General features: G+C 36.1%; 1 protein-coding gene and 1 long non-coding RNA gene across 2 annotated transcripts; one reads left to right on the forward strand and one right to left on the reverse strand.

Moving 5' to 3' along the window:
* Nucleotides 1-10: 10 nt before the first annotated feature.
* Thumpd3 (THUMP domain 3 tRNA guanosine methyltransferase) lies at nucleotides 11-24,749 on the reverse strand. Its single transcript, XM_021732051.3, has 11 exons — nucleotides 24,733-24,749; nucleotides 24,151-24,197; nucleotides 22,797-23,085; nucleotides 21,443-21,520; nucleotides 13,598-14,071; nucleotides 11,129-11,259; nucleotides 9,348-9,417; nucleotides 6,309-6,424; nucleotides 2,350-2,460; nucleotides 1,411-1,534; nucleotides 11-1,249 (listed from the first exon to the last, which is right to left on the reverse strand). Exons 2-11 carry the CDS (start codon nucleotides 24,153-24,155, stop codon nucleotides 1,097-1,099), a joined length of 1,551 nt encoding a protein of 516 aa, XP_021587726.1. The 5' UTR covers nucleotides 24,156-24,197; nucleotides 24,733-24,749; the 3' UTR covers nucleotides 11-1,096.
* LOC144371176 (uncharacterized) lies at nucleotides 24,689-25,545 on the forward strand. The gene is made up of 2 exons (XR_013431328.1): nucleotides 24,689-24,964; nucleotides 25,364-25,545. It is a non-coding gene; the product is annotated as an uncharacterized LOC144371176 (long non-coding RNA).
* The last annotated feature ends 727 nt before the right edge of the window (nucleotides 25,546-26,272 follow it).

Here is a 26,272-nt window from a genome sequence, read left to right on the forward strand (position 1 = left end):
ATGAACGCAGTTCTCTCAAAGAATACTGTCCTTTTATTCTAAATGGAGACATCAAAAGGGAATAGTATTATCATATTACTAAAATGACACTGAAAATATAAGCTGAATGCAGCCAGATATTTCAAAATAAACTGGGCACTGTAAAAGAATTCCACATAAAACCTCAATTACTTTTTATCCCAGGGAAGCACCATTTTACTAGGACTGACTATTGAGGTTCACTTTCCACAAAACTCAGGAAGAACTTCCTGTGAGTTGAAAAGCAACTAAATGTGAAAAATAATCCACGAGGAAATAACAAACTTAGATGGCCCATAAATTAAGTTTTCATTTGAACATAGACTAATTTTTTTCTCTCAACAAAAAAAGTACTGAAGACATGTTTATGGTTGCCTTGAAAAACAACAGACTTGTAAACTGATTTGGCTTGTAGGTCCCACACCTCAGCTATCTATGTTTCTGGTACTGTTAAAAAAAAAAAAAAATAGTAAAGTGTCTTTGCAAACCCTTTCATAAATTCTACCCCTCTGTTTTAGTTCTGTATATTAATCTGGATAACATGCATACTTTACTTTTTAAGGCAGATGGTAAATTTTCCTATAGGTCTACTCCATCTTGTCATGGGGCAAATACTATTCACAAAATGTAATAGTGCTTCATTTTTCTGAGTTTGAGGTAAAGAGTACTGAGCTACTAAATAGCAAAGCTGCATAGGTAGAAAGATGTAGCTTAAGACACTATTTTAAGATTACTATGTTCTCTGCCTTTGGGCCAAGGTGGCTTTCCACTTGACACAATAAAAATAAAACATTCTAAAACCTAGATCCTAGAGTACCTTGGTAAGCTTTTCCCTAATCATCTTTAAAGCAGTGTAAGAAAAATACTAATTGCACAGCTACCCTTTTCAAAATATCCCCAAGGAATATGTTTTCTTTTAAAGTTATATTACATTACTTTGTATTTTGCTAACCAAGGAGAAGAGCTTTGGACTTGTTTAAATAGTAGACTGCACTTTTGTTAATAACTTTTTCTCTAAAGTTCTTCATGCTGACATTCCTAGTGTTGAAAAGTATAATAATCATCTTCATCCTATGCATTACCAAGGAGTTCCTCTCTCTCCATCTTGTTCCACAGGATGAACAAAAGCTTGGGGTGTACGTTTCAGAAGATAAACTGCAGCATGAAGACCCCCAATATTCACCCAGACTGTATGCACTTTTCGCCATAAGTGTCCCATTCCAGATAATGCCTGTGTGCACACAAAAAACATAAAATAATCAGGCTGACAATCTGCTTCTAAAGTAACCAGGGATCTTAGTTACCAATTAAGAAACACTAGGGGAAGAGAAAACATCCTACTCAAACTAATATCCCAGGTTTACTTTAAGATCTTAAAGTTGCCATAGGCACCTTGGTAAAGCATTTCTTGTCCTGAGTAAGTAGAACAGCTCGGCCTGTCCCGGGTCTACAGACACGGCTCATCTCTCGAAGGCAAGCTGGATAAAGATTCCAGTTTCTCTTCTTGGAGCCCATCCTATAAAAGAAAGTGTGATAAGCCAACCATTTACTATTGCAAAAGATAAATATCTAAGACTTTGAACAAAATTTCATGCATACTGAAGGATGATAGTTGCCTTTTAGAAGCTAGAGCTTTGCCATTATATGGCAGTGAAATGAGAATAGATAACTTAGAATTGTACATATTTTTTAACAGAGAAAAAAAAGTGACAACTTGTCCTCTTAATTGATATATTAAGCAAACTATATAAACCAAACTAGTGGTTACAAATCATTTTTCCTGAGGGACAATCAGAATCAAGTCTTCCTCATCCTTTTAATATGAAGTATGATTATGTAATTCAACAGGAAGTAAATTATAGGTAATTTTAAAAAATGAGTCTCCTGTGATGGGCAGTATCAAAATGTAGTTAATATATATTCGTGAATTCTCAGAAGAAACAAAATGAGTGAGTCATCATATTAAAAGTATTCAGTTAAAAAAATGGCTCCTCTAAGTCTTAAAAGGAACTGAAAATTTATATTCTGACTTAGAATAAGCTCAAGTTGAAATTTAGAAGACAAATGAGGACTAGAAAAAATGGTGAAATAAAACATTGAGGTGTGTTTACCAGGGATCGAACCCAGGGCCTCAATACATTCGAGCAAGAGCTCTATCACTCTATCCTTAATCCTTTAAATCTTATTTTTGAGAGTGTGTCTCACTATGTCACCCCCAGGCTGGCCTTAAACTTGGGATTTTCCTGCTTCGTTTCCCGCTCTCCTCATAGCTGGGATTACAGACATGCACTGCCAAGCCTGGCAAAAGTTGTTCAAAAAAACAGTTCTTACCTTTTTCCAAATGGCATATCTGTTACAATAATGTCCACAGAACCAGTTCTCAATGGAAGATTGCAAATGTCCCACTGCACAGCATCAATGGGCAAACCCCAGGATGGTTTGCTGTGGAGACAAAGGAAGGAATATAGGTGCTTTAATATGCTTTAACATATTCTGAAGTAATGAAATTTTTAAAAATAATTTTCTTTAAAAGAGACTGCATAACAAAGTATAAAATACTAAGAATAACAATGAGAACATCAATAATCTTAAATGTAGGAAGAAAGCATTTGGTCATAAGATAAAACTATTATAAAGACTGAAAGGGAAAATATACAAGTAAATTTAAAAAATGGTTAAGACTGATTTTCAAAAGATGTCAACATCTGTTTCATATACAATTCAAGAAAACAGATTGGAGAAAATGAGCTTGTCACAAAGAACTTCAAGAGACAAATTTACAGCATTGAAAGCAGTAAATTACATAACTGGTATAGTTATTGATGAAACAGATAAACTGGGAAAAAAATTACCACTAGAAAGATTATGAGTTAACATCTGAAGAATAAAGTATGATAAATCTAGTAGTATTAGACATAAATATAAAATTGGTACATAAATAGAAAATAAGTAATCATGTAATTATTTTAATATTAAACATCTTTGTTCTTATGTGGTTCTGAGGATCAAACCCAGGCCACACGCATGCCAGGCGAGCACACTACCACTTGAGCCACATCCCCAGCCCTCATGCTGTATTTTAAAAAAACCAAAGAAGAAAAGTAAGACTGAAAACATGATGGAAGCCAGAACGAATATCACAATAAATATAAAAGATTTAAAGCTTCCCCATTAAGATAAAGTAAACTTTTAAGAAACTAATAGGCAATAATGCACAGGCTAAAAACTAAAGCAAATCAAAGATTATGAGCAGAAATTGAGGGTTTTAATACTGAATAAGAACAATTTTACAAAAATTCAATAAAGGCAAATCTACATAATGAAAAAGCAATTATTGAAAATATGTGTTATAACGAAAAGATTGTAAAATCGAAAAGATTGTAAAATCGCATAGGCTAGGGGCTGGGGATGTGGCTCAAGCGGTAGCGCGCTCGCCTGGCATGCGTGCGGCCCGGGTTCGATCCTCAGCACCACATACCAACAAAGATGTTGTGTCGGCCGAGAACTAAAAAATAAAATATTAAAAATTCTCTCTCTCTCTCTCCCCTCTCTCTTTAAAAAAAAAGAAAATCGCATAGGCTAAATCAACAAAATGTCAAATTCCAGAGAACCTGAACAACAAAATATTCAGAAACTTGAAGAGAAATAATTTGTTTAAAATGTTTATCAGTCTGGAAAAAAATTGATATGCTTAAGCCTCAAAACCTAATATGAAAAAAAGTGTACCATAAGAATCCATTCATCATAATAAGAGAGTTTTAAGAAACCTGTGTATATAAAATGATCTAAACTTGCTACTTCAAAGTTGGTACACAGAAGAGAAGCATAAGCATCACCCAGGAGCTTGCTAAAAAAGAATCTCAGGTCTCATTTCACATTTGCTGAATCTGAACGTTAACAGGATCCTCAAGTAATTCATATATATATTAATGTTTGAAAAGTACTGTCCTAAATGACTTGGGAAACAAGTGCATCACCAAAGATTTGGAAAGTAACAAAAATAATTATAAAACTATAGGATATGGTCAACATTAGCTATCAGAATAAAACTAGCTTTAATAAAACCTTTCATAATTAAAAAAGATTAATAGTACATAATGTACAACTTGGGGAAAACAAAAACTGTAAATGTGAAATAGGGATTAAAAACAAGCACTTGTGGCTCAAGCGGTAGCGCGCTCGCCTGGCATGCGTGTGGCCAGGGTTCGATCCTCAGCACCACATACCAACAAAGATGTTGTGTCCGCCGAAAACTAAAAAATAAATATTAAAAAAAAGTTCTCTCTCTCTCTTTAAAAAAAAAGGAAAAAAGAAACAACAAGCACTAGGGGCTGTGGCTATAGCTCAGTGGCTGAGTGCCTGCCTAGCATGTGTGAGGCATTAAAAAATAAACAAATAAAATAAAGACACGATGTCCATCTACAATTCCTCTGCCCCCCCCCAAAAAAAAAACCCAAGCACTAGCATAAAACCAAAGAACAACTGAGGATATAGCTCAGTGGGAGAGAGCTAGTCTAGCCTAAGCTCCTGGGTTCTGGCCCCAGGACCAAAAATGTTAAAAATCAATAAAAGGGGCTGGGGATGTGGCTCAAGCGGTAGCGCACTCGTCTGGCATGGGTGCGGCCCGGGTTCCATCCTCAGCACCACATACAAACAAAGATGTTGTCTCTGCCAAGAACTAAAATATATATAAAAAAAAATTCTCTCTCTCCATCTCTCACTCTCTCTTTAAAAAAAAAAAAAGAAAGAAAGAAAACCAAAGAACAAATAGTGTATGAAAGAACAAAAGACTAGCAAGCTTTATCAGGGGAAAAAAAAATCAGACAAGGAAATAATCAATATATAGATATAAAATAGTATCAGACATATACCATGTATAGTACTAATTAGGAATATCTATATAAAATGACTATTTAAAAAACATTGATTTCTACTTAAAAATATAAACCTTACACTATTAATAGAGGCAGCTGTTTCTGAAGGCCAATTGTGGGATATAATGACTTCCTGTGTGATATATTCAGGATGTAGAGCATCTGTAAGACTTAACAAATCAGCTGACCATTATCTTCTGCAGTTTTACCAAAGAATGAAGGACATTAACAGACTTATGATGAGGCCTCTGGTAAGAAACTATAGGCCAAGTGAGTGATATTACAACTAATTCTTCCCAACTCACCTAAGACTTTCAAAAGATGATGAAAAGCTGACACAGATGGTATCAAATGGAATTTGTAGTAGTAGACTAGGGTCTAAAATACTTAAACTACATACATCTCAAAAGGATAACAGACAAATTTTCCCAAAGGCAAATAGACTTCCAAACCAAGAATATCAAAGGCATGGTTTAGTAAGAAGCCGTTTACAAAGAACCAAATGTGATCTTAGATCTCTTAGCCTTAAGAACAGTGAGGAATACACATGTTAAGAAAGGGAGGGAAAGGTATATGAATGTTTTCCTAAAGGAAGAGAGGATTTTGGGGGGTGGGCTATAGCCCTTCATATATCTGATTTCTGTCATGATGTGACATTGAGATAATTTTTTTCTTGATGGACTCAAGTGGGAGAATAAAAGCAAATCTGTGAAAGGTATACAGGGAAACGTTCACTAAAAGAAATGACTAGTACTTGGCCGTGCAATACAAAATAAACAGCCTTCAGGGGCAGAGTGATTAGAGGTATTTAAGCAGGACAGAGGGCCACTGGTCAGAATCTCCTATAGAACATTTAGAAATGATGGGGATGAGATCCAGGAATGGTAGTACATGTCTATAATCCCCGTGACTTGGGAGGCTGAGGCATGAGGATCACAAGTTAAAAGCCAGCCTCAGCAATTTAGTGAGGCCCTAAGCAACTTAGGGAGATCCTATCTCAAAATAAAACAAAAAGAGCTGGGGATGTGGCTCAGTGGTTAAGTGCCCCTGGATTCAGTCCCTGGTACCAAAAAAAAAAGGTCAGTCATAGAAATCATGGGGTTGATTTTTCAGGTCTTTTTACAACTCAGATTCTCTGAAGTCCCAAATAATAGAGATAGGCTAAATTGTAATAATGAAATATTATGCAGTCATTTAAAGTAGACTGTAAAAACACATGTATTTAAAAACTTGAGAAAATGAAATGAATCTATACAGTAGTCTTTGAGAAAATAGATGTATGAACAAGGAAAGAAAAAGGAAGACAGACATAAAAGGTTAGAAAATGGCAAGGTCACTATCCATTGCAGGAATTCATAATTCATTATGAAAAGTAATTTCCTAGATGCTACAAAATCTTGTAAATTAAAATTTTACCCATCTTTCATCTGGCTCTTGGTGAGTAAAGATGAGATGTTATTTGCTGCTCTTTTCACAGCCAGGGGATTATTATCACCAGCAATATGATAACAGTCAGCCCATTCCATTGCCCCCTAAAAAGACAAGAGTGTATTTTAAACTAGAAGTAACAAACACATACACACATATACACACACATACACACACACACACGCAAAAAAAAAAATATCAAAGGGGAAATTATTTTAGTCATTGTCAATAAACAAGACAATCCAACCCAGTGCTTTTCTGAAGTGGCAAAACAAAGCTTGTTGTCAATTTTGCTGTTCCCTTTGCTAGAAATGCCTCCTGTTCTTTCTTTGCTTGCTGAACTCCTATTCATCTTTTAAGACCCAGTTCAAATGTCACACCCTCTATATCAACCCCAACTTCCCAACTATCTTCTCAAACACCCCTTCAAAAGCACGCGTACATACCTCTATCACAGTGCTTGTTTCATTTCGAATTGTTCATATCTGTCTGCCTCCCAACTAAACTTGTAAATCCCTAGGACAGAACTAGTGTTTCATTCAATCCCTCAATCAGCAGTCTCTGGTAAACAGAAGGCATTATAGTCCCTGAATAAATATGGTGTAAAAAAAATTGTCCAAACAGAACTGACCAAACCCATAACCATTTTGGATTGTGGGAGTTAATCTTATCTATTTGAACATTTAACAGTTTCAAAATAAAGTGCCATTACCAATGCAAGATAGGCTTCTGAATGATAATCACTCTATCACTGAAAGGATTTTATAATTTTAAAATTGAAAACATGTCAGCAGAACATGGTATTTATATACCAAGCTGTCACATATCATTTGTGGAATGAGGTGATATACTATCCTAGGCTGAGGCTGAACAATGTTTCTATGCAAATTAACAGAACATGAAATCAGAGAGTAACGAACACTATATCCTTTGTGAATGGAAACACACCTCCCCTCCATGAATACAGTACTTCATAACTTTTTATTTTGCCTAGACATTTTGGAGTAATGACAACTCTAGTCTGTAATCTTACAGTGACTTGAAACAAAAGGGATGTTGAAGTATGGCAGAATTTGGGTGGGCAGGGAGATAGAAGGAACCTACAGTGTCTAAAACGTCTTTCACATGATTCTGACTCCCCAATATATTTTGAAAAAAAAATGAATCTGGATTTTCTACTTCAGAAGAAGATGCATTTTATAGTACTTCCAAGTTTTAAAGCAAATATTCTACATAAACAAATCTGCATTTATACCTTGTGAATCCTTTTACAATTTTCACTTTGATCATATCTCAGCTTAGGTTTTCCTACCTTGTACCTTGGTACCTTATGTCTACATGGAAGTGGCTCAAAAAAATTCTTTGCTTTCATTTTGATTCTGTTCTTTAGCTCTATGCTACATTTCTTGATATAGTAGCCTTACCTGATATTTTACAGACATCATGGTTTAACACTGTAGAACACCACTGTGTCTTGTTTCAGATTTTTTTTTTTTTTTTGTGGTATTGGGAACTGAACCCAGAGGTGCTCTACCACTGAGCTACATCCGTAGTTCTTTTTATTTATTTATTTATTTATTTATTTATTTATTTATTTATTTATTTATTTATTTAAAAGAGAGAGTGAGAGAGGAGAGAGTGAGAGAGGAGAGAGAGAGAGAGAGAGAGAGAGAATTTTTAATATTTATTTTTTAGTTCTCGGCGGACACAACATCTTTGTTGGTATGTGGTGCTGAGGATCGAACCCGGGCCGCACGCATGCCAGACGAGCGCGCTACCGCTTGAGCCACATCCCCAGCCCCGATTTATTTATTTTTAATATTGCTAAATTGCTGAGGTGGGCCTTGAACTTGATTCTCCTGTTTCAGCCTCCCAAGTAGCTGGTATTATAGGCAGGCATGTGCTATCATGCCTGGCTCCCAAATTATTCTTGACCACAAATGGTTTTTCTCTATGCAGGTCTCAAGAGTAATTTATCTAGCTGTTATTAGCAGAGCATATAGTCACTACTATGATTTCCTTCCTGGATTTTAACTCCCAAATCATGGATATATAATTTTCTAATTACGGTCTGGATTATTTTTCTCTTTGTGGGTTGCTTTGAACTTGATTATCTGTCCAGTTTCTGCCTATTCATTTAATCTGTGGGATCTTCCTGCAGTTTTACCGGCTGGCTTTTGGTATACTATATGGAAGAATTTATTATGTTTCACACAGGTTAAATTATTTTACTGGAGCTTCCTTTTCTAAATCTTTTCTTTCTTTTTCTTTTTTTTTTTTTTTTTTTTTTGGTAGATGGACAGAATGCCTTTATTTTATTTGTTTATTTATTTATTTAATTTTTTTAATGCAGTGCTGAGGATCGAATCCAGTGCCTCGCATATGCTAGGCAAGCACTCTACCACTGAGCCACAGCCCATCTAAATCTTTTCTAAATGCATACATGATATTGATTCATTGAAACTCTGTTAAATGTTTTCTACTTAGAAAATACCTTTTCATTTCTTGCTTTGCCTTATGTGGTTTTTATGTATCTTCTCAACATCACAGTAACTGTGAAAGCTATTTAAGAGCATTTGGTATACAGCCTTGTCAGCCTTCCCAGAAAAATCCAAATAATGCTTATAGATACTGCTGTTTCCCATGCTCCCCACAGCACTGGGGCTGGAACCCAGGGCCTTGTGCATGCTAGGCAAGTGCTCTACCACTGAGCTACATCCCAGTAGATCTCCCTTTTAAACACTATACTTATTCACTCCAGGAACATAAATAGATTAAAAGAAGAATCTTACTATGTAGAGATGAAAAATGCTTTCCTCCACTTTATGCTTATGCCTTCAACGATCTTTTCGTGTGCAATCTACTGGATTATTTATTACAGAAAGGGTGCTCACCATCTTATAATTCTCAGCCTTCTCTGTAATCCAGTCAGTAGATATCACTACCTGGTCTCTTGGTCCTTGTATACTTTAAATAACATTCTGGACAGATTGCATGCTCATCTAAAAACTAAAGAAAAGTTATTACCTCTATTGGTATTGCCCCTGTTCCACACATTGGATCAATTATTATATCAGTAGGTTGAGGTGCACAAAGCCTAGAGAATAAAAACACAAAACACAGCCTATGAGAAGAGGCTCAACCAAAAGGTAAGGCTTCTACAATGATTCCTAAAGCTAAAAGATTAAGGACCTATCACAGTAGCTTGAAGGAACACCAATCTACATTAAGTTTCTCTTCCATTCTCTTGTCCTTCTAATCTTTTCATATTCTGTGACATTACTTACTTCATGCATGGTAATTATATCCCTCCTAAGATAGCTTCTTGGGTGCAGCTCTACCTTCTTGTTCCTATGCCTCAACATATTGCAACAGAGTCTTTGGCAGACCCATTGCTGATGAACTACGTCACTCACATCCTCTCTTCCAAGAATTTGGAATAAAGAGTAAGAAGCCCTCAGTAATACAGGCTGGTCATTTGAAATGGGAAAATATATATTTATATGAGGGAGCAGCAATGTGCACAGATGAGCACAGTCAAGAGCCCACAGGCTCTCAGGAGAGATAAAAGCAGCTGCTTAGGTTACTGGGGGTTTTCCATAATCTAGTTTCTATTCTTAAGACATGGCTTTCTGGTTTTTTGTTTGTCTTTTGTTTTGGGGTGGATTCTACATGACTTCTTATAACAACCTATCCCCTGATATAATCATCACTTTATTTATTCTAAAGTAGTTTACTTAAGTTCATAATATTTGCACCCAAAATAACTCTCTGTACCCCTGGCTCCTACAATAATACTTGGTGGTAGATAATGTCTGTTAAATGAATGAAGGTTAGGAACTCTTCCTTAATCAGATGGGACCAGTTTTCTATTGTTGTCATTGAACTGATATTGCTGAAATATGAGGAGCAGAATAAAAGAGGAAGCAAAGATTGGAAGGACATAGTCATTTAACTACTAGGACATGTAAGGCACTGCATATAATAGGTATCTTGAGGGCTGGGAACATAGTTCAGTGGTAGAGGGCTTGCCTAGCATGCACTGGGTTAGATCTCCAGCACTGCAAAAAAACAAAAACTAAAACAAAACTTGTTCTCTCTCTCTCTCTCTCTCTCTCTCTCTCACACACACACACACACACACACACACACACACACACACACACAATGATATCTTATTAATCTTCATTAATAATCCTTTGAAAAGTCTCCACATTAAACCCATTTTGTAGTTTCAAAATCAGAAGTTTGGAAAAGATAAATGTCTGAGTGGTGGAAGGAAGCACTCAATAAAAGGGAAAATGTCCAAGGAAAGGGAAAACTAGGTCTTGCACTCTGAAAATTGGAAAATTCCAGGATGATTCCTGGATTGCTGTTCAGTATTAACATTTAAAAATATGAATAAATTTCTAGATTCAGTTACACATTATGCACATTCTAAAAATCTTTGCTTTCATCTGCTTTACTGCACATAAATGAAATAAAATCTGCTCTATCTCCCAACATACAATATATCCTTTCTAAAGAAAAATGTAGCTATGCCATTCAAGAGGCAGATGAAAACTAATTACCATAATTTAACAATCAAGAAAACTGAGAAACTGATTAAATGATATTTTTAGTATTACAAGGAGTCAATACTAGATATTAAGGAAGGAAACAGATCATTAGTTTTTTAATCCTTTACATTATCCACTAAATTCCAACACATTACGAAAGGAAAGAAAAAAATATATCAGTGTTTTGAAGGGAAAATATAAAGGAAGGTGCCACTTGTGATCTGTACAGCAAAAAATACACTCCCTTACCTGAGCATCCCATAGGCAAGAGTAGATCTAAGAGTTGTAGGTCCAAAATGTGTAATATTTCTGCGGTGGAGACTTTCCTCAGTCAATGCAATTCCCACAATGATTTCATTATCATGGATATTCAAGAGAACCTATAATTAAGTTAGGTCAGAAGTGAGTTTCAAGCTTGTTCAAACTGTACTTTTATTAAGACTTTTTGGTGGCACTGGGGATTGAGGCCATACCACTGAGCTACAACTTCAACCCTTCTTTATTTTAGACAGGGTTTGGATCTCAAACTCAAGGTCTCAGGCTGGCCTCAAACTTGTGATTTTCATGCCTTAGCCTCCTGATTGGCTGGGATTACATCAATGTGCCATAGTCCCCAGTTTCTTATTACTGATACTTTGTAGGATTTTATATTTTTCCTTTTTTTTTTTTAAAGAGAGAGAGAGAATTTTAATATTTATTTTTTAGTTATTGGCGGACACAAAATCTTTGTTTGTATGTGGTGCTGAGAATCGAACCCGGACTGCACGCATGCCAGGCGAGCGCGCCACCGCTTGAGCCACATCCCCAGCCCCTATACTTTTTTCTTGAGGTATACTCTGCACTGTAGAGTACATGAGTCTTTTTTTTAAAAAAATAGCTTTATTTTATGTATTTACTTCAACTGTGTGTGTGTGTGTGTGTGTGTGTTGCTAGGGACTGAACCCAGGGCCTTGTACATGTAAGGGCAAGCACTCTACCAACTGAGCTATATCCCCAGCCCTTAATTATTTATTTTTATGTGATGCTGAGGATCGAACTCAGTACCTCACACATGCTAGGCAAGTGCTCTACCCCTGAGCCAAAACCCCAGCCCCTACATGAGTCTTAAGTATACAGCTCAGTGAGTTTATATTACCTATATATACACTACATAATTGCTACCCTGATACCCTGATGAAGATATAGAATATTTCTCAGATCCTAGGAGAATCCTCTTGTCCCCTTCCTAGTCAATACTCACCACTACAAATTAGCTTCAGCAATTTTTAAATTTCACATAATATAGTATATACTATGCAGTGATTAATTTTAAAATTTACTTTAGTCTTTTCATTCTCTGTATTTATAAATTGACTATAACCAGATTTTCTCCCAATTTTATGTTTATGAATTGTGAAGGCTTATCTTTTAAATATAATTTAAATTCCTAACTTTTTTGGAAAAAAAATTCAAACATACAAACATACAGAAGTGCTACAAGACCACTAGCATAATGAACTCCTAATTATTCTTCACCCAGAATAACAGTGTAACATTTGCTTTATAATCTATTGTTTTCTTAGTATTTTCAAAAATCTGACTCACTTAGCAATATGATCTCCAACGTACTATTTTTTGCCATATGATTTCCTAACAAACTACAAATAAAAATAAAATGTTTCCCAATCTTTCACCTAAAATTTCCTCATTATAATCTTACCAATAACAGCAGCTGACACTCCTATGCGCAAGGCACTATTCTACATAATTTATCCTCATGACCTCATTTCATATTCACCCATCCAAGCTAGATAAGGAATCTGAGGCACAAAGATATCAGGTCACTAGCCCATAATCATATAGCAACTGAGTTGAAATTTAAACACAGGTAGCCTGGCTTCAGAATTTGTCCTCTGAGCTACCTTGCTGACTTTTGGACATCATTCTTTTAGTTATCCTATTCGTTCTCATGCCAGCTTTATGGAGAATTGTTCTCTGACATGCAAAAAAAACAAAGGCAGTAAGTGACTTGCCCCAGATTCAAATGTCCCAAAAGTAACAGAAATGACATCTTAGTAAAAATGTAAGCTGTTAGGGGCCTTTTAATTTGTCAGAGATTTTAAAAGCTCTAGTTCCTATTGCCCACATATGAATGACCCACTGGGTAATTACAAAGAGACTAAGCATGCTAAAAAGAGGTATCAGGGTAGGGGAACCTAGCAGAATTTAAGAAAGGAGAGCTGGCTCTAGGATGAATGTTATTAGCCCTGATGTTCTGATTTGAGGTTGAGGTTTATTTTATTTATTTATTTCTTTTTTTAAATAGCAAAACTCTACAACCAGACACACAAAAACACATTCTTAAAATTCTAGTTGACTTTTACAATCTGATAATCCACATGATGGAGGAAAAGCATTAGATCAGAAATTAGAAAACTTGAGTCTTGATAACTTCTTGCATCTAATGAACAATTAACATATACCAGGGTATTGCACCAAATACTTTAAATGCATTTTCTTGTTTAACCTTCAGTGCAACCTTAAAGGTGTATTGGCTTTATATAAAACAAGCTCAATCTCGTCCAATTTTATATAATTGTAGAGTCAAAATCTGGATCTAGATCTATGGTTCTCCACAGCACATGTTGTTTGTAACCACATCCTCCCTGGCTAATTGCCCCTGATACTAGTTTGTCTACAAATCTACAAAAATCTTCTTGAATCAGAGCCAGCACCTACCTCCACATCAAAGTTGGTCATATCAGCCTTCCACTTAAAATAATCTTGAACAGCACCCCCAAAATCTCTTGCAGCCTCATTTGAGGTAAAGCAATGTTTCTCTCCTGCCCTGTTGCATGTGACTCTAAACTTTAGTGTTTGAAGCTCAGTTTCTTCTTTTGAGCCTTCATCGATCTCATCTTTGCAAGATGCCAAGTCATCACCTACTAATGTTGATACCTCCTCTTTGATGGCTGGATTTTCATAATAGTCTAAGATGTGTGAATCTAAATCATTGTTGGTGAATTCTTTAACATCTCTCTCATCTAATTTGTCTCCTTGTCCATTATCAATCTTCCCTTTACTGGAATTTTGATTTATCTTCTTGCGCTTTGTTTTTTTTTTCTTGAAACTGGTGTTAATTTTCCATACTTTTAAAGGATCTGACCATGGGAGTTTTCCAGCCAAGTCTTCAAAATCCTTTAAAACTTCTTCCTATAAATGACAAAAATGAAACCCATTCATTTCTCTCAGTCAATAAAATAATGACTTCAATTAAGCAAATTCAAATCTCAATGACAAGGAAACATACATATTAAGCCACTGAAGGGTAGCCTAAGACAAAATGCTAGATCAGAAGCAGGATTTTAAGGTAAAAATTTTCTTTCTTTTTTTTAATTTTAAAATTTTCTTTAAAATACTTTTTTATTTGTCAATGGATCTTTATTTTATTTACTTATTTATATGTGGTGCTGAAAATTGAACCCAGTTCCTCACACATGCCAGGCAAGTACTCTACTACGGAGCCACAATCCTGTGGCTAAAATTTAAGCAGTAAGAAACTATTAAAATTTAAGCTGTGAGAAATTATCTCTGAAGAGTAGAAGTAGGTAGATAAAGGGCAGGGGAGGGATGACATTTATCTTCTTCTTCCTTTTGGAATTTTTGAATTTTAGTTTGTATTATGTATTTACTTTAAAAAACAAAAATTTTTTAAAGAAAAAAAACTTATGTGGTTAAAAAATGTTCTAATTTTTAAATAGAGTCAACTTTTTAAACAGTCTAGCAATACCCCTTTCTTATTTAAAGCCCTTCATCAGCTTTCCACTGAAAGAAAATCTAAATTTGTCACAAAGCCCAACTTACTCTGACTTCTGTCTATTTCTCTTACAACGTTTCAGGTCTAACTCTCTCTCCCTACCTCTGCTTGGAAGATATTTGCTTTGCATGGTCTCTTTGCATTGTAGACCCCTTTCTCATTACTTAAACTTAAAAGGCACATCCTGAGAGGCCTTCTCTATTTAAAGAAGTCCTTACAAGTCATTCTCTTACTGTTTTATTTTCTTGCAGTGCTGAGCACTGTAAAGATTACTAAGATTATGTACTGTTCACCATTAAGGCTCCTCCCAGAATGTAAGTACATGGTGGAAAGAACTTTATCTATCTTGACCTCTGCTATAAGTCACACACCTAGAATAGTTCTGGTGGTCAATAAACAGCTGTTAAATTATATGTGATTAAAAGTTAAAATGGGAAGTATAGAGTAATGCTGTTCAATAGGGCAGCCACTAGTCACATGTAGCTACTGAAATTTAAATGATTTAAACTTAAAAGAAAATTAAACAGTTCTTCCATTACTTTAGCCACATTATACACACTAACATCTAGTGGTTAGCATGTTGGAAACAAACATATAGAACATTTCCATCAGAAAGTTCTATTACACAGCACAGATATTAATACTATACGGGGTTTTTGTTGTTGTTGTTGTTGTTATTTTATATGAGATGGAACCCAGGGACGCTTTAACCACTGAAACAAATCCCCAATTCTTTTTAATTTTTATTTTGAAATAGTGTCTTGCTAAGTCTCCTAAGGCTTCACTAAATTGCTAAGGCTGGCCTTGAATTTGTGATCCTCCTATCTCAGCCTCTCCAGTCACTGAGATCACAAGCATGTGCCACTGCATAACATACAGTGTATGTTACAAAGATCAAAGTAGAAAGAAATCAGTGCTGACCAACGGAACTGTGATTTGGCAAAACTTGAAACCTGCTGACACAATATCAAACTTCAGGGTTAGCAAAGTCAATTCTACTTACAAATAACTTTCTTTTTCTTTTTTTAAAAAAATATTTGTAGTTATAAATGGACACAATACCTTTCTTTATTTTTTATGTGGTGCTGAGGATTAAACTGGGCGCCTCATACGTGTTAGGCAAGAACACTACCACTGAGCCACAGTCTCAGCCCCAAATAACTTTCTTATTATAAAGGGCCTCTAGAGGACTGGTTGGTTTAACATGGTGTCATAGAATCTTTAGGAACTTTAGAAACTGTTTTAAAAGAAAAAGCAGGGCTGGGGATGTGGCTCAAGCAGTAGCGCGCTCGCCTGGCATGCGTGCGGCCCGGGTTCGATCCTCAGCACCACATCCCAACAAAGATGTTGTGTCCGCCGAGAACTAAAAAATAAATGTTAAAAATTCTCTCTCTCTCTCTCTCTTTAAAAAAAAAAAAAAGCAAATATAACTCTTATCTTTTTTTTTATATTTTTTTTTAGGTGTAGATGGACACAACACAATGTCTTTATTTTTATGTGGTGCTGAGGATCGAACCAAGGTCCTACCGGTGCTAGGCGAGTGTTCTACCACTGAGCCACAATCCCAGCCCCTGTAACTCTTATCTTAATTGAATCAATGCAGTATTTATAACCTTGAACTAAATAAAACATAAGGATTTTTAAGGGCAGTAAAGGTGAAACAGAATGTACAGGAAGACATGGAGAGTGAGGAGGTCTACAGATCTCAGACAAAGGGTAAAGCACAGTCTACAAAGCAGGTAGCAAACAAATTTTGTTTGAAATAACAGGAAAGAAGGACATGGGAGCTTTTCTGAACTCCGTTTGTACCAAGCAATAGCAGGGGAGAAAAATGTTAGCTGAACAAAGATCTCACAGACATGCTATAATTGCTGGAATCAGTCTGTTGATAAGGTAGAGCCAGGGAGATCTTGCACAAACCAAACTCTACAGTTTGTAAAATGGCACAAAATTAGCACATAACTTATGTATATCCTATTGTACACTTTAAAATCATGTCTAGCTTACTTGTAATACCTAATAAAATATAAATGGTAGGTAAATAGTTGTTATCAGTAAAGAACCCAACATTTTTCAAATATTTTCAACCTATAGTTGATTGAATCAAACTGGATATACAGAGGGCAATTGTGCTGTGCTTTATGAATAACCCTGCTGATCCCTTGAGGTTAAGGAGAAGTACAGTTTAAAAGCTTATTCAATTGAATGGAAATTATACCTCAATAAAGCCATATTCTTTTTTTTTTTTTTAAGGAAGAGGAAGAAGAAGAAAGAAAATAACTCATTTACCCATAATTATGTGTCTGACAAGAAAGATTTCCCTCTGGCCTGGAACACCTACATGGCTTCTCCCACCACAAGAACAGTTTACACATAGCAGGTCCAAGAGGAACTCCCTCACTAAAAGATGAGCAATTATCAAAACCTGTCAGCACAGGACTTATATGAAAGTAATAAAAGGAAAAAAGAGGAAACATGAACAGGAAACAAACAGCAGTCAAAAAGCAGTAATGCCAGAGAGCAGATAAAACTGATCAAACACAATGACATTACAATTATAGTGCACAAATAAAATATGTGAAAAAAAACCAATGACATCAAAAACATGAAATGAGGAAATACCTTTGTAAATATGAGCTCAAAACAGAGATATAAAAGCAGAAAGAAAACGAGGAGGGCCACTAGAAGAAAATGGAACTCAAAGAAAATACTTAAAAGTGGAATAGAAAAAATAAAACTAGCACAGACCATACTGACAGTAACACATGTAAGATACCACTGAATGGGGCTGGGGTTGTGGCTCAGTGGTAGAGTGCTCGTTTGGCACAGGCAAGGCCCTGGGTTCGATCCTCAGCACCACATAAAAATAAATTAATTAATTAAAGATATTGTATCCAACTACAACTAAAAAATAAACATTTAAGAAACAGAAAAGATACCACTGAAAACACAGTAAAGAGTGTGGAGGAAAGCAAAGCAAATTAAATGACAATGAGCAAAAAATTTAAAAAGAATTAGATAGAAAATGATAAATATAAAATAGAGTCAAAAGAGATCCCACATATGTATAACTGGTTTCCCTAAAAAAGGGATTTAAAATGATAAAACAAAAAATATTCAATTAATCAAGAAAACTTTCCAGAAATATAAATGGATTAATGTATCCTGATAAGGAACTGTCAACAATGAAACACACTCCAATAACTTATTAGACTTTGAAGCTACCAAAAAAAAAAAAAAATCTGGTCTTCAAGGAGCAAAGATACAGTATACTATGCTTCTATTTGTGTAAATAAGTAAATGAAGGCTGGGGACATAGCTCAGACCATAGAGGCTTGCTTTGCATGCACAAGGCCCTGAGTTCAATCCCCAGCACCACACACACACAAAAAGTAAATTAAACACATATTCATAAAACAACACAAGAAATTGGTAACTGTTTTTTAAATTAAAAAAGAAAAAAATTTTTGTACTGGGGATTGAGCCCAGGAGCACTTAACCACTGAGCCACACCCCCAGCCCTTTTTTATATTTTATTTTAAGACAGGGTCTCACTGAGTTGCTTAGCACCTCACTAAATTGCTGAGGTTGACTTTGAACTCGAGATCCTCCTGCCTCAGCCTCTCAAGCTACTGGGATTACAGGCAGGCGTGCGCCACCATGCCCAGATGGTAACAGTTTTTCCTGAATGATCCACTGAAACACTTAATGCTAGAAGAGAATGAGCATAATACTTTTTTTTTAATGTTTATTTTCTAGTTTTTAGGTGGACACAATATCTTTATTTTACATTTATATGGTGCTGAGGATCGAACCCAGTCCTCATGCAAGCTAGGCAAGCACTCTACCACTGAGCCACAACCCCACCCCTGACCATAATATTTTTAAGGAAAAAAATTCCAAATTTTATAACCAAACTATTAACCAAATATAAAGGTCAAAGACAAATATTTCTGACTTCATGCATGCATTCAAAAGATAAAAAAGAAAAATATAACTAGGGTAGGAACACACTATTTAACTATAGTACTAAAAACAACCCAAAAAACAATTGTGGGGTTTATAACTGTAAAACAGAGGTAAACATTATAAATTGGCATGTGGTTGGAAGGGTTTTTGTAAAAGAAGATGAGAAATAATTTAAGCATGCTACTCTCCTCATCTCTAAGGTTAAAGAACAGAAGTTAGACTTGATAAATAAAATATATTTAAAGGCATAAAGGTCAATACTACGAAAATTAATAAAGTTGAAAGGTAGAGGGAAGAGAAAAATAATCAATTTCATCTTTGCTCTTAGTAGGAAATCAAAAAAAAAAAAAACCACATGAAAATTAGTAGATTAAGTACAAAATATCAAGTTGAAGTTATAAAAGTAATGGCCTGAACCAGACAGGAATATTCCAAACTATTAGAAAACACATGCATGATAGAAACAAAACAAAAACAAGTTGCTCAAGAAAGGAATAAAGGGCTGGGGATGTGGCTCAAGCAGTAGTGCGCTTGCCTGGCATGCTTGCGGCCCGGGTTCGATCCTCAGCACCACATACAAAGATGTTGTGTCCCCCGAAAACTAAAAAATAAATATTAAAAAATTCTCTCTCTCTTTAAAAAAAAAAAAAAAGAAAGAAAGAAATCAAAATAAAGAACCTGAGTACATTTAAAAAAAAAAAAGTGCATAAAGAGATTTTTTAAAAATAGAAAGCAAAATGTATAATGTAAATGTGACAAAACCCAGCCAAACAGTATGTATGCTATGCTTCCATTTCAGTAAATAAGTAAATGAAATACATATATCCATAAAATATCTCTAGAGGAATACCCAAGAAATTGGTGATAGCAGTTGCCTACTGTGAGGAAACTTCATGGCATGGGGATAAAGGGACAAAGACTTTCCACTGATATCCTTTCAGTCTTTATACAAGTGCATTCTAAGTACATGTATTAACTAGTTGTTAAAAACTCATATAAGGCCGGGCGCATAAGGCCTTCGGTTCAATACCCAGTTACTACACTAAAAAATAAATTAAAAAAAAAAAGCCAAAAAACAAAAACCACCTGTTAACATGTATGTATGTATAGTATTGACTATCAAAATTTCAAAATACTTAGCAGCAAAAATTGTCTATAGATTGTCTGTTATCCATTAGTTTCATAGGTATGATTCAATTGGCAATAACTAACCAAAGTCTGAAGGTTACTAGCGTTGAATGTACATTCGTAGTTAATAAACTTTTAATCTGTTTTTCAGTGTGAATTCTTTAAGGTCTAGTTTTATTTTTTTTCTAGACTATGTGTTCATATCAGTGTGTCTGGTTTTTAAGCAGCATATCCCAGTTGAGTTTTTTTTTTTGGTAGGGGGTGAAGTGGGGGTACCAGGGATTGAAATTAGGGGCACTCGACCACTGAGCCACATCTCCAGCCCTATTTTGTATTTTATTTAGAGACAAGGTCTCACCAAGTTGCTTAGCACCTGGCTTTTGCTGAGGCTGGCTTTGGAACTTGTGATCCTCCTGCCTCAGTCTCTTGAGCTGCTGGGAGCCATCATGCCCAACCCTCCCAGTTGGGTTTTGTTGTTGTTAGTTTTGTGTAGTACTAAGAATTGATCATAGGGTGCTTTACTACTAAGCTGTATCACCAGACTTTGTTATTTTTTATTTTGAGACAGTTGTTGAGACACTAAGTTGTCTAGGCTAGTCTCAAACTTGTGATCTTGCTGCCTTAGCCTCTCTAGTGGCTGAGATTACAGGTGTACAGCACAGTACCTGACTCACAGCTGTTTTAAGAAAGAATAATTCTAAGACATGGAATAACATTGATAAAAAAAAAAAAAAGCATTTAAGCATCTGACTCTAGAAACCTGACCAAAAATGAATGTGGAAAAAATCTAAAGCTGTACTGCAATCTATTTTCAACCTTCAGCTTAAGCAGCAGCTGAATATTTAGGACTCAGATGCTAAATACATGTTGAAGACAAGGCTGTTGTCTTAACAACTGAAGGAGTATTTAAATATTACTTTGATTTTATTTTAAGAAATGAAGTTAAAGAAAAAAACAGGGAAAAAACAGAATAGTGAGGAAGTGTTATTTGTAGATGGCACAAACTATCACTTGTTCTTTAGTTCTCACTGTGGAACCAATTTTATTTTGGAAATGAGTGTGTGTATGTGTTAGCAAAGCTCATTTAAAGTTTACATCTTGGGTAAGCCAAATAATTTTTCTTTTTTCTTCAAATAATTTTTCAATACTAATTTTTTTTTTTTTTTAATTTTGTACCAGGGGATTGAACTCAGGATCTCTTGATCACTGAGTCACATCCCCAGTCCTATTTTATATTTTATTTAGAGAAAGGGTCTCACTGAGTTGCTTAGCTCTTGGCTGTTGCTGAGGCTAACTTTGAACTCAAGATCCTCCTGCCTCAGCCTCCAGAGCTGCTGGGATTATAGGCCTATGCCATGTGTACCACCGCACCCAGCCTCAACACTGATTTTTAAAAGCAAACTTTGAGATGAACTGTCAGTAAATCTTTGAATTCTTACTATAAAAGAAAGTCTGACTAGTTATTATAAAAGTAGGGGTGAGAGTAGAGATCAACGATACAGCATGTGCTTAGCATGTGAAATGACCTGGATTCAATTATCAGTACTAGAAAAATAAAATAAAAACAAAGAGCAATAGTAATATTAAACGACAGACAGACTGTGAAAAAGTAGAAATAATGTCTTTTAGGAAGATGGAAAAAATCAGTTATCATGTTTAGGATAGCTTACCTTTGTATTTTTGAACTGGTAATCTGGAAATTCCTGAACAACCACAAATAAATTATCAACTGATCTCAGACAATGAACCTGGGGAGAAAAAAACTGTTGGAAACTAATTTCTGAAAAAGCTTTTGAGTAACACAAGCTATCAACAATTAAATATTTTAAAAATTAGTACAATGGTTTTAAAGCACTTGATATCTACATATAATTTTTTTAAATATTTTTTGAGTTGTAAATGGACACAATACCTTTATTTTATTTGTTTATTTTTATATGGTGCAGGGGATCGAACCCAGTGCCTCATGTATGCTAGGTAAGTACTCCACAACTGAGTCACAATCCCATCCTGATATCTATATTTTTTATTTAAAAAATGCCCTATCTTTTAGTCTTCCATCTGTTCAGTTACCTACCAGTTTATGCTTTTCCTTGGAGAAAGAGAAGGACAGATCAAATGATAGAAGCTTGAATTGTTATGTGGGCAACATGAATTTTTGGGAAAAAGGAAAAATGAAGAAAATCAAGTGAAGCTTTACATCTTTCCCTCACGGCTCTCTATGGTGATACCATGTACTACGGTCGCTAAGAGCATGGATTTAAACTCCAGCTCAGCAATGACCAATTGAATGTGGGTCAGGTACTCAGTCTTCATAAGCTTAATCATGAAGTCAACTACAGTACCTATCTTCATGAAGATATTGAGGGTATTAACTAAAATTTAGATGTAAAAATTCTTGATTGCCAATTCATCCCACAAATATTTCCAGGGTGCCTACTATATACCAGGCCCTTAGTGCTTGGGATATACTGGCAAAAAAAAAAAACAACCCAGACAACAACCCATGCCCTCATGTTGCTTGTGTAGTAATGAAATGTATCATGGCTTTTGTTATAGTAGGTGAGTAATTTGCTGACTTTCACTTCAGTGTAGTGATTCTTAAATACTTTTGAGCAAAAACATCTTTGACACAGATTGAAGGAAAACCTCTGCTTTTATGCTTTATCACCAAATTATAAACCTCAACTAGATGCTGAGATAAATAAAAAAAAAGTATAGCCACTATTCAGAATTTCTTCCTAAGTTCCATAGGATTCTTTTCAGTGAATTCAACCATCTCAAACTATTGCTGTCACTTCTAAAATATAGAAAACTGAAATATATTTATGAAATGAATTTTATAAATATATAGAATACAATAAAAACGTAGTGAGACTTTTACAAATCAGTACCAAACAGAAAATGCAGTGATATTTTGAAATCACCTAATCTAGGAAAGTGCAAAGAAGAGCAGGGGTCTATAGTAAATAAGCATAAAATGATCAATTTAGAAAACTATTTTATATTCTACTTCATTCAAACCTGAGCCAGACTTTCCACTGGAATGTCAAAGTATATCTTGCCCCGGTCTTTGCTGATTTTGCATGGTGACCTCAATTTCTCTCTCACTTCTTCTGCAGCTGTTTGTTCAAAGCCAGTAGGAACAGTGGCTCCAATAGTGACATGGAGATTCTTGGACTCACTTCTGATGCTACTTTCTGTCACTGGTACAGATCTCTGGTTGTCATGAAGATTCACATCCAGGAGCTGGTTAGTAGCTTCTTGAATGTCAGACATGTCAGCAATGACTCCAAGGTCACTAATACAATCCCTTTAAAAGCAGTACAGAAAAAGAAATAAAGCCCAAACATAAATCATCTCATATTTCAATTATAATAAAAAACATCTGTTTTGGGGGCAGGAACAAGGCAACATAACCAATACAGCCATATTCAGTCAATGCATAGATTAAGTATTCACCAAAGTTAAAACAGTAGAATATATAATGGCATAATGTACAGGTTGTAAAACATGCTATCATTATTAAACAAGCAATACAGGAACCATGGAAGAAAAGGAGACAGATAAGTATTTCACAGCATTCAATATTTAGTCTGGGGTTATCTATGATGATTAAAGTCATCTCATAACTATAATAGTTAACAAAAGAAATAGAGGCTGCTACAGCACATCGAAATATATTTTTACATCTTGTCCTTTGTTTTATTCATTTATGTATTGGTACTGGGGGACTGAACCTAGAGGTGCTTAACCACTGAGACACATCCCCAACCTTTTTTAAAAAAATATTGTTTAAGTTGTAGATAGACACAGTTTCTTTTTTATTTTCATATAGTGTTGAGGATTAAACCCAGTGCCTCAGGCATGCAAGGCAAGTGCTCTACCCTTGAGCTACACCTCAGCCCATCCCCAATCCTTCTTATTTTTTATTTTGAGACAGGGTCTCACTAAGTTGCTTGGGACCTCACTAAATTGCTGAGACTGACCCTGAACTTGAAATCCTCCTGCCTCAGCCTTCTGAGTTGCTGGGATTACAGGCATGCACCACCACACCTGGCTCAACCTTGTCCTTTTAGCTAGCAATTAAGAACACAGGGCTTTGGAGTTTCAGATAGACATGGTTTGAATTCTTGCCTCTTTCCATTCATAGGCGGAATAACCTAAAGCAAGTTAATTATCCCAAGCTCATGAGAATTAAATAAATCTCTCTCCTAAATTGTTGGGAGATTTAAGTGAGAGTAGCAGTTTATGGTCAATGATTAAAACTTATTAATAAGTTACCTATCGTCCTCCCTCTTGTGAAGTATACGGTGACCCATGAATTTAAAAGAATAACCGAACACTTACTAATAACATTAAATATTTGAAAGCCTACCACATGCCTGACTCTGGGATCCACGGATAGACAGATCTCTGAAATATCTGAAAAAGTAAACCAAATTTACTGTACTTGAGCATAGGTGTATGCTAAAAGGGCGAGGGAGGAGTTAAGATGAGGGATCGATATCTCTCATCAGATTTTCAAAGGGTTTATGACTCAAAACAACTTAATCTGTCAAGAGTATCTAGGCTTTGTGCTGTGCCAAGGATAGGCGATAGTGTTGAACGCTAGCATGTCAGTTCCTGCTCTTAAAGAACTATTACTGTGAACAGGATCTGCATCTTCTATATAAAAGACAGTTGAAACCAGCGAGAAGACGTGTCCTGTCAAAGATCAGAGCGCGCTAACCAGTGGCGCAGACTGGAGCAGAACCCACGTCTCTCTACTCCCACCCGTTGGGCCCACGGACGCGAGTCCCGCGGAAGGGTGAAGGCCAGGCAGAAGCAGTAAGATGGGATCTGCCAAGACACAGGACTGAAGTCCGACTCCCGCTAAGACGAGAGCTGGATCTCCCTCTCTCCCAAGGCTGCAGAGCCACTTCCACCCGCCGCCCGGTTACCGGCCGCTTGTACAGACCCTTCCGGCTCCGTCACCCTGCAGGCCCTGCGCTCAGGTCACGCCGCCGGAAGTCGCCTCACCTCCTCCGGAAACGGAAGTCGGGCTGCGGGTCAAGGCGGTTCCACTAGGGGCGGGCGCCAGGACAAGGTCGTGGAGAAACGGGCTTGCGTAGAAAGCTCTATGCGACTGAGGACGAGATATTCCGCAAACTATGTGGGAAGAGCTAAGGGCCTTGTCGCTTGTCAGAGCAGTAGGTAGCGTTTGTGGAGTTCTTCGTTGTGCTAACGCTGCATTATCGTTTCACATGCGCCATCTCTTCAGTTTCAACCACTGTGAAGTGTGTGGGCCGCTCCCGTTTTAAAGCCAGAGAAACTGAGTCTCAAAGGAGTTAAATATCTTTCTTCCCTCAAAAAATGCCACTCGCAACAATTTAGAGGTGGATCTAGGACTTGAACCCAGAGAGTGTGACTCTAGAATTCTTGCTCTTAATCTCTTAGCAAGTATTGCTCAAACTAGTTCCAAATTTCTGTATTGCCTTAACTGTTTTTACAGTGAAGGTATTGTTTAACATTTTTTAAAAAGTTAGCTCGTTTTCTTTTTTAAGAATTTAACCTTTATTTTTTTTAAATTTTTTAAAAATTTGTTTTAGGGGGCTGGGGATGTGGCTCAAGCGATAGCGCGCTCGCCTAGCATGCGTGCGGCCCGGGTTCGATCCTCAGCAGCACCACATACCAACAAAGATGTTGTGTCCGCCAAGAACTAAGAAAAAAATAAATAAATGTTAAAATTCTCTCTCTCTCTCTCTCTCTCTCTCTCTCTCTCTCTCTCTCTCTCTCTCTCTCTCTCTCTGTCCCCCTCTGTCTCTCACTCTCTCTTTAAAAAAAAAAAAAAAATTTGTTTTAGTTTTAGATGAACACAATACATTCATTTATTTATTTATCTTTATGTTGCGTTGAGGATTGAACCCAGTGCCTCACCCATGCTAGCTAGCCAAGCACTCTACCACTGAGCTACAACTCCCTCCCAAAAGTTAGCTTATTTTCAAAGGAAATTTTCACTCCACAACAACAAAACCCAATTAAAAACTGGACAAAGACTTGTATTAGATGTTTTTCAAAGATACACAAATGGCCAATAAGTATGTGAAGAAATGCTCAACGTTGCTAGTTATTAGGAAAACACAAATAAACAATGTAATACCGGTTGGAAGGCTAAAACTGAAAAGCAAAAACTGGACAACCCAACTTCTAGTGAGGATATGGAGCAATGGAGGAACACATAGATTGCTGGTGGGAATGCAAAATGTTTTAACCACACTAGGAATCAGTTAAGACTTTTGACAAAAAATTTAAACTTGGTGCAATAATACAAGCCTGTTATTCCCAGTGACTAGGAAGGCTGAGCCAGGAGAATGCAAGTTCAAGGTCAATCTCAACAACTTAGCAAGACTCAACAACTTAGTGAAACCCTGTCTCAAACTAAAAAATAGAAAAGAATTGGGGGTGTAATTTGGTGGCAAAGCACAAGAGGACTAGAAACAGGTGTTCAAGCAAAAACT

Source organism: Ictidomys tridecemlineatus, chromosome 16, assembly GCF_052094955.1.
Source record: "Ictidomys tridecemlineatus isolate mIctTri1 chromosome 16, mIctTri1.hap1, whole genome shotgun sequence".
Lineage (NCBI taxonomy): Eukaryota > Metazoa > Chordata > Mammalia > Rodentia > Sciuridae > Ictidomys > Ictidomys tridecemlineatus.